Here is a 13393-nt window from a genome sequence, read left to right on the forward strand (position 1 = left end):
TAATAAAACGAGCTGTTTTTGTTTGTACCTCAGAGACGCGTCCAGCTTTTTTGTTTATCTTCTTTTCCCGCAGCCGCGCGTCACGTGACACCCTGTGGAACGCGGGGAACGCCTGGTCACGTGACCCTGCAGGAATCGACTCGTCTAGTGACACCTTATGAGCGAGTCGATTCTCTGGGACCGAATCATTCCATGTGCCGTAGCCAAAAGTTTGTGGACGCTTGACATCTCATCAAACTTTACAGTTCACACAGGCAGACACAGAGTTTGATGCACATTACATTCAAAAACTAGGCGCATTAATATGCAGTTTGGTCCCGCTTTGTGTCTATAACAGTCTCCACTCTTCTGTTCAGGCTTTGCACATGATACTGGAATACATGTGTGTGGTCAGGCACTGATGAAGCCTTCATGATCTTGTTACCTGCTCGCTCTCCCTTTTAGTTATGCTGTAATAATTAGGGCTGCCGGAGTCTAAAACTCTCTGTAAAACTGTTTGTCAACTAGCATTGTACATTATTAACTACATTCTCTGTTGTTTTACCCCGAGGGCATTCTGATGGAAACCTGTTTACCCGCCGGGGTTAAGGATTGAAGTCGAGACTGCCGGGACAACGATGCTGCTCCTGTCAGATGTGACGGGTCTGGAGTAATTGCAACGGCAAGAAATCACTACAGACTTTATTGAAGACTAGAGCGGATAACAACTCTATTATTATTTAATTGTTTATTTATCTATTTATTACCAGTTATGACTTTTAGATCATTTAATTCTGTGTTTGTATGATTTGTGTAAATCGTGTATTTATTTAAAGTATCCTCCAGGCCACCCAAGAAGGATGGGCCCTGTTGAGTCTGGTTCCTCTCAAGGTTTCTTCCTGTAATTTTCAGGGAGTTTTTCCTTGCCACAGTCGCCCTCGGCTTGCTCAACAGGGGTTTTTGTATCTGTTGGTCCTGGATTCTGTAAAGCTGCTTTGAGACAATGTATATTGTAAAAAGCGCTATATAAATAAAGTTGACTTGACTTGACGTTGGTTGCAGTAAATGTTTGCACACATACTTAATACTGAAGTTCCCCCACACCAAACTAATCAGAGTGTGTCTTTATGGACTTACTTTGTGTATAGGTGCACAGGCATGCTATAACAGAATAGACCTTCCCCACACTGTTGGCCCATAATTGGAAGCATTTAATAAGTGTGACAGAGACACCTAAACTCAACAATGAATGCTCCCCACAAACGTTTGACGATACAGCGCAGCTTGCTATAGTGTTCTGGTATCTTCTAAACCCAGATCTGTTTGCCAGGCCGCCGGTGGAGTGGTGAAGAGTGATTAGAGGTGTGGCACACACTCTCATGCTGGAGGCCTATTTTATCTGCACGTTAACGCATGTGTGCAAGCTACGGGACAAGTCGAGTACCGAGACTCTTAAATAGTTGTTTACACTTCTCCAGAGTCCAATAACAGTGTGCTTTACACCATTACAGCCATGATGTATGGTGATGTTTGGCGTGTGTGTGGCTGCCTGGTCATGGATACACAATCTCTGAGGATTTTAATGAAAACAAAGTGTTGCTTGCAGGCATACGTTACATGTTTTGAGACCTGCTGTCCCATTCTGTGACCTTGACCTTCCAGCCGAGTTGTTGTTGCTCCTGGGCATTTTTGTTTTGCATTGTTCTGCCAGTGTTTCTGTAAACAGTCCTGACCAAGTAATATCATGGACAGATCAGTGAGAAACTCCACATTTTATTGAGATATGATCTTTATTATAGAAAGCAGGAGGACAGAAGAGAAGAGAAGCTCAGAGAGAGAGAGAATCATCACCCCCGTATATATTACACACATCTATTCTGCGTATCTACACGCCAGCTCGAGCCTGCAGGAGACCTGGATCCATACGAGAGCTCACACACAGCAACCCTCGTTCAGTCCAACAGCACAGGCGCACTTCACCAAAGAACTCTGGGTAATCAGAAAGGCCCAGATCACGTCTCAAACCGAGCGCTAACCCAGCGAACGTGAAGTACAGAGAAGTACAGAGAGACGGACGACAGGAGGAAGAGAATCAGGTCACTATTAGCTACACACATTAACGTTTAATACAATATCGATGCTGAGAGAGACTAATGTGCTTCAGAGAAGTTCATACACGTCTGCTCCAGAGTCCATGTGCCGATTGGAGAGAGAGAGAGAGATCAGGCTTCGGTTCTTCACCACCCACTACCAGACTGTCCACCATTCAAGTTCAGGAGCCGTTCCGTTTCACTGTCAGTCCAGAGCTCAAGTGTTTCACCACGTTCCTGAAGATCTATCAACCCTGGTCCAGATAAAAATCACCAACACGACTCCAGGATTAATCGAGTCATTTATCTTCAGCTGTGGACCAAGCAGACATCATCTGGTTGGTCCAGCAGATGTTCCAGCAGACATGGTTGCTTTAAAGTTCTTAAATCTGCCATTGGCGTCATTGGGGTCCAAATGCTGAAGACTTTTTTTATATTATGATGATTTAGGTAGCAGTCTGAGCCGGGAAGGTCAAACTGCAGACATGAAGCTTGGTGAACATGAAGGACACTCAGCAAAGAGGTACTTGGTCCCCAGGAATCTCAGATTTGCTGCTGCATTCAGGAGTTCAGAGCCTTTTTGTCAAAATTTGCTTATTGATAAAATTGTGGTCAGAATGAGCGTTGGGAAAAAGTTTTGGCACCTCTGTTTTACAGAATTAGAGTGTAAAAGAGGATTAAAGCTGCAGGTCTGACAGTGATCATCATCATCACCATCATCATCTGAATCTTTACAAAGATCTGCTGCTATTTGACTCCATGTCAGTCCATCAGGGGCCTTGACCGCCCTCATTTATCTATGACAGTAGTTCTGCTCAGGCCAGACGGGTCACGTCTGTCCTCACCCAAAATGAACCTGTAGAACATTCATATAAACAACGACACAAAACATCAACACATTATAATCAGGATGAATCAGATCTCCAGTGTGGGGTGGGACTAAACACACACACACACACACACACACACACACACACACACACACAGAACAATGAACACACAGGTCGACAGTAGTGCTTAGCTATACAGGACCACAGGCTGACAGAAAACACCCATTCACACACACACACACACACACACACACACACACACACACACACTCCAGTTCATTCTTTAAAGGAATAGTTCAGCCCAAATTAAATGTCCAGATTTGACCTTTCACCCCCGTTCTACTGGATAACTCTAGCCCTGACTGGTGAATAAATGGTTCCTCTTCAGTTCTGGAACTAAAGCATCACGCTGCAAACACCGAATCTGGTGTTTATGTGCATCATGAAGCCTTAGAGCAGAAGCTTTGGTTCACTTATCAAGTTTCAAGCCCAGGTAGAAGCTTCAGCCAATCAGGGCGAGCCTCAAAAAAGCTCAAGTTTCTCTGAGAACGAGTCTCAGCTTGGTCAGAAGAAGCTAAAGTCTGACCAGAACAAGTCTGGACACCAAGATTCTAGCATGCTGTCCAGCATGAACCGAACTGTGGACAGAGGTCGGCATCACCTCACCTTTTCCGGTGAATCTAGAGAATCAGATCTAAAACGGCACTCGTGTTCTGGCTGATTACTCCCGGGGTGAAGAGGAACCTTGTGTCCATTTAATTTTTGGCTGCACCGTTGCTTTAAGGCTGAGAGCGTACAGTAGACGAACCATCACCATAAATGAAATAGATCATGAAAAAGAATTAACAGCAACTAAAGGGTCCAACTGATTAACAAACATAAAATATCTCAAGTGTTTTGGGACTGGAGCCACGACCCCACGTCTCTGAGGGCCCCTGTAGGTCCCTGAGGGCCCCTGTAGGCCGGTGATTCTCAGTACCAGCTCCGATCCGTCGGTGTGTTCCAGGACTGACACTGTGACCCAGCGATGCTCTGGTAGAGAGCGTCTCTAACCCCGCCCGCCCGCTCCTCGCTCCTCTGGTGCTGCCGGTACGTCCTGACCGCCTGGACGGCGAGCTGGCCCCGGGAGCGGGTGTCGGTCACGAGCGAGGGGAGTGGACTCGTAGGGACTGGTGCAGGCCGTGGAAGGAGGGACGGTCTCTGATTTCGCGGCTCCAGCAGCGCATCATGAGTTCGTACAGGGGGGCGGGACACAGCGGAGGGGGGGACAGGTAGATCTGCTCCAGACACACAGAAAGACATCCCATAATTCACCTCACCTGGACTGTGTGTGTGAGGAACACAGTGTGTGTGTGTGTGTGTGTGTGTGTACCTGTCTCCCCTGGTTCCTGAAGAACTCTCCGCTGTTCTCGATGACCTGCTCGTCCGTCAGTAGACTGTAGGGCTGCTCGGTACACAGGGTGAAGATCTCCCACAGGGTCACACCGAACGCCCACACGTCACTCGCCGTGGTGAACTTACCCTACACACACACACACACACACACACACACACACGTACTGATTCTTCATATACACCCGACCCTAGATCCTGGAGATATCAAACCCCACACACAGAGCTGAGATGATCGTACCAGCAGGATGCTCTCCCAGGCCATCCAGCGGATGGGCAGCACGGCCCGGCCCTGGATCCTGTAGTAGTCGCTGCTGTAGAGGTTCCTGCTCATGCCGAAGTCGGAGATCTTGATGGTGAGCTGCCGGTCCAGGAGGCAGTTCCGCGTGGCCAGGTCGCGGTGCACGAAGTTCAGAGACGCCAGGTACTTCATCCCCGACGCTATCTGTACCGCCATGTGCAGCAGGTCCGTCATGCTGAGGTCAACCGGACAGACAGACGCACCGTTAGAGTATTATTTACATTTACATTCTCAGCATTCAGCGGACGCCTTTATCCAAAGTGACTTACAGTACAGATACAGTGTACAATCTGAGCAGTTGAGGGTTAAGGGCCTTGCTCAAGGGCCCAACAGCAGCAACCAGGCAGTGGTGGGGCGTGACCCGGCGACCAATGTTCCCTCTAAGCTGCGCGCGTGCGCAATTGCTCACTGCTGACATGGTCTCCGCGCACAAAAATAAATAAATAAATAACGCGTTCCCACGCCTTAAAAACGCGTCAGATTAGTTTTCTTTGTGTATCTTTTTTAGTTTGTTTGGTATTCTTTGTTTCGTTTTAGGCGCATATCTTAATAAGCGATTCAGATCACGTTTTCTTAAGTGCACTCTGTAGTGTAGTGGTAAGCGTGTCGGTCCCTCGAGCTCAGTAAGCTGATATGAGGGGTTCGAAATTGTACATTTTATTTTTTTCATTATCAAATTGCGGTTACCGCTAATGTCATTTTGTCCTTTCTGTTTTCCTTTTTTCAACACACCCACAGTTCCTTTATATATGTTTATATAAATATATACGAATTTCTTCTGTTGTTTATTTATATTAACGAATTGTCAGTTGAAACCTTTTAACAGTTCAGAGTCACAAACAATATAAGCACCTTATAGAGTACGGGGTAGAGCATTGCTCTTTAACACCAGCGATCCCGGTTCGAAGTTCACTTACTGCAATTTTTTTCCTATCTGCTTTTGGGTCTCACCAGACTGTTACTAAACATCTGCACAGCAGGAGCTTCACACACTGGAAGTCAGTGCCTTATAATAAAAATATTCATTGTGTTTTCAAAATTGGAGTTTATAGTTGGCTTGGTTTGGTCTGCAGTTCATGTTTTGCCATATTTAAAATTAAATATTTATTTACTTCCAATAGCGTTAACATACTACCCAGGTCATGAACAAGATATTTGTAATTTTTTATTGTAAGTGGGCTAAAGCACTTCATGAAAAGTATGAAATGTAAATGCTGAAATTTGATTCTTTTATTAAACCATATAACTTGGATAGAAGCGATGCTGGCGTGACCACACTGCACACATCTGATGTTGCTCACAGTGGTCCAAGGGAACGCTCAGGGAGTTTGTGTGTTTGCTCAGACACATGAAAAATTAGAGGGAACATTGCTGGCGACCTTCTGATTACTAGTCCAGTACCCTAACCACTAGGCTACGGCTTGCCTTTCATTATGACACGCACACCTTACGACCAAAAGTATTCGGACGCCTGCTCATGAGCCTGTCGGACGTCACGTTTCAAAAACCAACAGTATTAAAACAGAGTGACCTCTGTGTGACCTTTCGGCTAGAACCTCGGCCGCTCTTCTGAGAAGCTTCTCACGTCTGTGTGTGGGAATTTGTGCCCGTTCAGTTAAAAGTTGACAGCATTTGTATGGCTGGGGACTGATGTCGGTGTTCCAGTTCATCCCAGAGCTAAGACACCTTCATCCAAAGTGACTTTATCAAGGGCCCAACAGTGGCAACCTGGCAGATGTTGGGTTTAAACCAATGACCTTCTGATTGCCAGTCCTGTGCCTTAACTGCTAAACTACCTGGAGATTCTTTAAACAGATCTTTTCTTCATGTCTTTACAGAGCTTAGGGCCTTCCCTAAACTGTTTCTGCACCGTTGGAAGCATATCACTTCCTAAATATGATGATTCATTACACCTGTAATGTAATTTAATAATGAAAAAGGGCGTCCCAATACTTTCGTCCACACAGTGTGTGAGATCGGTGGAGGTTCCGTCACTCTCTGTGGCTCTAACAGTCTCCACTCCTCTGAGGAAGCACCGGGGCGGGAGTGTGAGGGGTGGGGTGTACCTGACGGAGGGGATGTTGTTGGCGTGGGTGAGCGTGCTCTCCATCTCCCGCTGTGAGAGGAACATGTTCAGGTCTCCGTTCTCCATGTACTCCGTCACCATGCACAGCGGGTCGGAGTGCACACACACACACAGCAGCCTGATGATGTTGGGGTCGTTCAGCCTGGACATGATCTTTATCTCCTTCAGGAAGTCGTTCCTAAGGGGGCAGAAGGGTAACGGGGGGTCAGCGGGGGGGACTCGGAGCACCTGTCTGTCTGACTGTGTGTGTGTGTGGGTGTGTGTTCCCATCACCTGGCCTGGGTGGTGGCGTCGGATCTCAGCTGTTTGACCGCCACCAGCACCGAGCCGCCGTCCCGCTCCGACACGGGCGCGTCCTCCCCCAAAAACTGCACCAGACCCTCCGCCTCACACAGGTGCACCTGTATACACACACACCTGTGTTACACACACACACCTCTGTCATACACGCACCACACACGCGCTCCTCCAGCGGCCTCACCTCCCCAAACTGCCCCTCTCCCAGCTTCTCCCGGAAGACGAGGCGCTGCCGGGGGAACTCGGCGGCCGTGATGTCCTTACGGGTCAGAGAGTCGGCGGTGAGGGCGGGGATGGCGTACGTGTTGCCCCCGGTGACGCCCTGCAGCTTCACGATGAGCGTCTCGGCGTAGTGAGGGACGCTGGACTGCAGGCCCTGGTGAGGGGTACACTGGGTAATATCCGGCTCGGCGTAGCCGTCACCGCAGTCTGGACAGAGGGCAGAAGAAGTCAGAACACACTGGACTCAGGAGCAAAGCGAGCTGAGGCAGGCTATATGGCCGAAAGTATGTGGACGCCTGACTGAACGTGGCATGCTATTTTATTATGAAGATGCCTCCAGTCTTTTTGGAGTGCGTCTGTGGAAATTTGTGCCCAACTCCCTACTGAATTCATCAAACCAAACACCAAAACTGTTACCACAAGGTTAGAGGAATATTATTCATGTAATATCAGTTATTTTATATTTAATATTTATATAATTTCAGTCATGTAGTGTCCCTGCAGCACATGAAGCCTCTCAGCTCCGGTGGTTCCAGGTTTAAACCCTAAACTGAATTGAACGATCATGGAGAAAAAGTAGAAAAGAAGTTGGGGAAGCACCTCTTACCCTTACAGGCTCATCGGCGCGGTAAGAAGAGGTCAGGCGGAGGTCAGAGACAGGAAGTTCAAAGGTTAAAGGAGCAGAAGGAGAGGAAACAGCTCTGAAAGAGAAGGAGGTTCTGCAGGAGGAACGGTAGCACAGAAACAGAAGAACGTGTTACACGTGTGTGTGCTGAACATGACATTTCATTCTGTTTTACACTGTGTTTGGACAGGGAGAGAACCAGACTAGCACCTGCACCCTTGGGAAATGCATACAGTCACCAAACAACATTTACTTTATGCTGTTAGCGTCAGACATTGTGCCAACTGGCGGCGGGTTTCCACACAAAGCCGCATGGCGTACGGACTCTACCGACCCTCCCTCTCTCAGGTACGGGCCAAGTGTGTGTGTAGGACGCCCGGCCAGGTCGGCAGCACAGCTGAGTTCCAAACTCCAGAGCTTAAACGCTCAGCAGTCCAGTATCACCTCGGTTCTACCAGTAACCAATGATCAATAAATCAGATTCATCACTTACATTTTTCATAGTCATGTTCTATCACAATTAACCTGATCAGAGCTGCAGTGGGTCCGGTTTCCCCTGAATGTCTCCCCAGATGATGATCGTATCTAGATATGTGTATGCAGCATTGTATGTGTGTGTGTGTGTGTGTGTGTGTGTGTGTGTACCGGGTGGCTTGGCCCTGAGGTCAGCAGTCTCCGGAGTGTGTGTGCGGGTGTCGAGCAGGAACACACGCTCGTACGGAGGATCAAGGGAATCCAGAGGATCCAGAGGAGGAGCAGCAGGAGGAGAATCACTGCTGCAGGACAGACGCACCATCGCCTCCTCATCCAGGATCCGCCGCGGAGCCTACACACAGACAGACAGACACACAGAGAGACAGACAGTTTATTAATGTTTTGACATGCTGGGTTAGCAGCACAGCAGGATCAGACGGACCTTCTCCAGAGTTTTACAGATGTACTGCCACCACAGGATGAGCACGATGATCACCACCAGCAGCAGAATGATGGTGACCAGACAGCCAATCAGAACGGACGTGTTGCTCCCCTCAAGCACAGCGGGCTTTGACGTAACTGCGCTGGCGTCTGTAAAGATCAGACACACGTATAAGTATGAGCTGTGTGTTCTGATATGATGCTGGATCAGATCTGTAATCAGACTCACCGAGCAGGACCTTGGCTGTCCCTGCTGGAAGAGTTGTCTCCACGCGGCTCTGAGTCTCAAACGGCAGAGACGTCATGAGCGGGTGGCGTGGGGTCGGCGCCGGGTTGGTCGCTGCAACACAAGAGTCACAACAAGAGTCGAGAAAATGTACTGATCATTAAACAGTATCGGTTATTGTCGCCTAGCAACGTTACTGAAGACGGATGGATGAAGAATCAGTACCGGACTGGAAGGAGATCTCGCTGAACATCATCCAGGTGTCGGCGAAGAAAAACCTGCAGCGGATGGCCGTGGCTAGGCGGCGCTCTAACGGCACGGTGACGTAGCGTGCGCTCGGGTTCCTGTCGTCCAGAACCGTCCAGAACTCCACGGGCTCGAGCTCCCACTGCGAGATGAGCCGAGACTTGAACCGGCACGATACGGAGGAGAAGACCTTCACGCCGCGCGAGAACATGTTGTTACTGTGAACCTGCGAGCAGAACAAGGCCGAGGGATCAGAACCCGCACAGAGACACGTCACGTGGGTCTACAGACAGCTGACGGAACCCTCGTCACCTTCATGGAGGTGAAGTTCCTCTGCCGGTCGAACTGAAACTCCATCTCGATGTAGCCGGGCCCGAGGGAGTCGTTCCTCCAGCCCACGTAGTCGTAACCGGGCCACGGCATCTGCTGCCTGGCACGAGTGAAATCGTCCTGCCCGATCGCGCCGTCCGTCAGCTGCCCCAGGCCGCCCAGCAACCTTCTGCGGGGGGGGGGACGAGGGCGAAGAAGAGAAAAGAGAGAGAAAGTGGTGGAGGAGAGAGAGAGACCAGGCCAGGAAGGGACACATGGAGAGAGGAGGAAGAAAGAGAGGAAGCACTTAGCTACGGTGATGAATGCTCAGTGTTTACATCAGCACGACTGTATTGTTCTCGTAAAGCAGGAGAACGTAAACAGACCGGATTTAAACCCAAACTCCCAGTGATTCATCAGAACTAGGGATGTAACGATACACTCTACCCATGATAGTAAGTAAGTAAGTACATTTTATTTATAAAGCACTCTTAAAACAACTTACGTTGACCAAAGTGCTGTACATCGAATAAGCATACATAACACAACATTATGTTAAAAAAGTAAGAAACAAATAAAAATACAGAGTAAGAGACAAAATAAAACAGATAAAAATAGACTAAACAATTAACATTAACACGGCTCCTCACTGTTCAAATGCCAGCTTATAAAGGTATGTTTTAGGAGTGATTTAAAACACATGATGCAATGCGATTCACGATACTGGGTTCACGATTTTTTAAAACTGAAAATATAGAAAAATTATGACAAAATTTCCTTTTATTATTTGTCTTAAAAAAATAAAATAAAATAAAATCCTGTATTTGTGATTATCTTTTATTTATCTTATTAATGAATGCCCTTTTATTTCTGAGGTAGGTACAAACTATGCAAAACAATTTTGAATTAACCCCAATTTGGCTGAAAAACCCTGAATTTTGGCAACCAGGCGTATAGCGCCGGTGACGTCAACCAGGCGCGGTGTATAGCCTAGATTCATTTTACATGTCAAATAGATTTGAATCGTGGAATTTTGGAGTCGGTTATTACCTGTATTGTGGTGAATCGTTACATCCCTAATCATAACTGTGCAAAACCACCCACAAAATAACTCAACAGAACATAAATAATATCGTTTCCTCGATTTCTCCTCACACGTTTCTCAACACCAGCAATAAAAATAAAATCATCACATCTGTGGACGGTGTCCGTCATGTTCCAGCAGCCCTAAATCACCTGTAACACAGAGTGGTGAACACAGAGTCGATCCTGACGTACCTGCGCTCCTGAACACCATCGTAGGTGGAGTCATTGAGGGGGGTGATGGGATATCCAGGGGCCATCATGGTGTGGCCCTCAGGAGCGCTGTACGCTGTTAATCCATCTGCAACGAGAGACAGACAGAGCCTGGGTTCCTCAGCCTACAGCACGTAGCAGGAATTATGTGGACACCCACTTAGATGAAGCTGTTCTGTTCGTGTGTGTGTGTGTGTGTGTGTGTGTGTGTGTGTTTGTACCTTGCCAGGAGCAGCCGAACAGCTCCACGCGCATACACACGGTGTGTACGGCGTCGGTGACGGGGATGACACGGAGGAAGCGTGTGATGATGGGCGGGTGGAGATCCTTCACCGCTGATACGTACGTGTTCACGTTCCCATTAATGATCTGCACGAGGGGAGAAACAACACACCAATCTGTCAAATCCACCTTCTGCAGAAACACGTGCTGGCGGGTCAGCTTAGCATCTGAACCCACAGGAGGGCTCCGTGTATAGCTGACCGACCCTGAGTGTTCAGACCATCAGACCAGTGCTCCTCCACGCACCTCGTTTCCAAAGCGGTTCCTCCAGGGGATCCAGCGATGGCCGTCGCGGCTGTAGGCGAGGCGGTATTTGCGGGCGAACTCGTTGCCCGAGCTGCGGGCGTATCGACCCTGCGTGGCCACCACGGTGAGGAACGTGAGCTGTCGCAGGTCCAGCTGCAGGTACTGAACGTCTGAGGGCTTCAGCTGACCAGCAGGACACCACGCGCCGTCCCCCTCCTCCCTGTTCAACCTGAGAGACAGAGTGTGTGTGTGTGTGAGAGAGTATGTGTGTGTGTGTGTGTGTGTGTGTGTGTGATCTCTTTACCTGGCGTACTGGGGCCCGGTTGTGTCGTACCATTGGCTGGAGGCTGTGATGTCATCGTTTTTGATTCTCCCATCCTCCATGCCAAGAGGGTATCGACAGAGTTCTGGAATCAAAACACACAGAGGATAGAGAAGTGTGTGTGTGTGTGTGTGTGTGTGTGTGTGTTTCAAACATGTGTGTGTATAATGGTTTATGTATATATATATGTGTGTGTGTGTGTGTGTGTGTGTGTGTTACCTGGGTCTATCTGAGCGTTGGCTGTAGGGTGCAGGACCAGCAGCAGGAGCAGTAACATGATGAGGCATCAGAGTCCCACAGCACAACACACACTACATCTCTACACACACACACACACACACACACACACACACACACACAAGGATTACGCAACGTAGGAATTTGAATCCCTGATGTATTTGAAGGTCTGTGATGTTTCATCAGTGATCACAGCCCCCCCCCCCCCCCCCCCCCCCCCCACACACACACACACACTCAACACTGCTCTCCATGAGGAACCACCTAAGGAACATTCCATATCTCCTGGTCTCCAGCAGTAGATCCCATCCTGGAACCTGGAGTGGGGTGGTGTGACGTTATGTAATATCTGGCTCCAGTTGAGGCCTGTGTTGGGATTCCAGATGTATCGCTCACGTCTCTATAGATCCCACACGGTTTTGCCAGGAGACGAAGTCCAGAAACACCACCACGCTAACGACCTCCAAAACAACACACCAACAAAACTACACCAGAATCCACCCACATCACAATAAAGATGAGTTATTATTCTTCAGTGGTTTACTTATTGGTGACTTCTCTGCGCCCACACACAGGCACGTTAACTACAACTATAGCCACGACTAACCTGACTCCATCTTTACATCTAAAAACCCACTTGTTGCTACACCATGTGTTTATGTGATGAATGGATTACTAGCTGGTCTGTGTAAACCTGAGGTTTCCCACAGTGGAATAACTGATGTGCAGTCGCTGCACATGTAACCCGGCGGCGCTCAAATCATAAACGCTGGAACGACCGCACGTGAAAATGAGACGCGCTGAGGCTGGTCAGTGTAGCAAGATTCATTATAATAAAATTAATAATAATACTGTTAGAAACAATAATAATAACAATAATAAGAATAATACAATACTGCTATTACATAGTAATAATATTATTACTGTTGATGTTATAAATGATGAGTTTTTGATTCCCTGCATCGTTCCTGACTTGCTGGTTGCAGATTTGAGGTGGATCACTGCACACCTGTACATGTATAATCCATACAGCACAACACACACACACACACACACACACTCACACTCACACACACACACACACACACACACACACACACACACACACACAGTACTTCCTCATAGCAGAGCTTAAGTGACCCAAATTCCAGCCAGCGGGAGTCTCGGTTACAACATGCAGGAACTTGTCATCCACACACACACACACACACACACACACACACACACACACACACACACACACACACACACACAGAGCAAGTAGAATAAATATTGGCGGCCACATTATTATTACACAACACTGCAACTCATCAAGCAGCGGAGTCAGGAGCCTCGGGGTGTTGCACTTCTGTTCCAGACCCCAGTTTGGTATGTTTGGGTAACAGCCACAGTCACTCCACTTGTTGTTCACACTTGTACACAACAACGCTTTCAACATTTCGGTTTCCCAGCAGCCTCTCCTGTCTGAGTCAAGCTAAGCTAATGTAGCCCT

At 48.1% G+C, this 13393-nt stretch overlaps 1 protein-coding gene across 1 annotated transcript; it reads right to left on the reverse strand.

Annotated features, from left to right (window-relative positions):
- Positions 1 to 1750: 1750 nt before the first annotated feature.
- On the reverse strand, positions 1751 to 12546 carry ddr2l (discoidin domain receptor family, member 2, like). The gene is made up of 17 exons (XM_063017622.1): positions 12166 to 12546; positions 11884 to 11983; positions 11647 to 11749; positions 11343 to 11571; positions 11036 to 11183; positions 10797 to 10902; positions 9522 to 9708; positions 9189 to 9435; positions 8967 to 9077; positions 8739 to 8887; positions 8468 to 8648; positions 7160 to 7404; positions 6952 to 7079; positions 6659 to 6856; positions 4533 to 4767; positions 4272 to 4421; positions 1751 to 4176 (listed from the first exon to the last, which is right to left on the reverse strand). The coding sequence occupies exons 2-17, from the start codon at positions 11939 to 11941 to the stop codon at positions 4039 to 4041; spliced, it is 2613 nt and encodes an 870-aa protein (XP_062873692.1). The 5' UTR covers positions 11942 to 11983; positions 12166 to 12546; the 3' UTR covers positions 1751 to 4038.
- Between the last annotated feature and the right edge of the window lie 847 nt (positions 12547 to 13393).

This window comes from Trichomycterus rosablanca, chromosome 21 (genome assembly GCF_030014385.1).
Source record: "Trichomycterus rosablanca isolate fTriRos1 chromosome 21, fTriRos1.hap1, whole genome shotgun sequence".
In the NCBI taxonomy this organism is placed as follows: Eukaryota; Metazoa; Chordata; class Actinopteri; order Siluriformes; family Trichomycteridae; genus Trichomycterus; species Trichomycterus rosablanca.

Excerpts from the sequence above, each read along its gene's own strand:
- ddr2l (XM_063017622.1), bottom strand. The coding sequence starts at position 11,941 with ATGTTACTGCTCCTGCTGCTGGTCCTGCACCCTACAGCCAACGCTCAG. Across the intron at positions 9,436-9,521 it reads GGAACTTCACCTCCATGAAG|GTTCACAGTAACAACATGTT; the intron begins GTGACGAGGGTT and ends TTCTGCTCGCAG. Across the intron at positions 8,888-8,966 it reads GACAGCCAAGGTCCTGCTCG|ACGCCAGCGCAGTTACGTCA; the intron begins GTGAGTCTGATT and ends TGATCTTTACAG.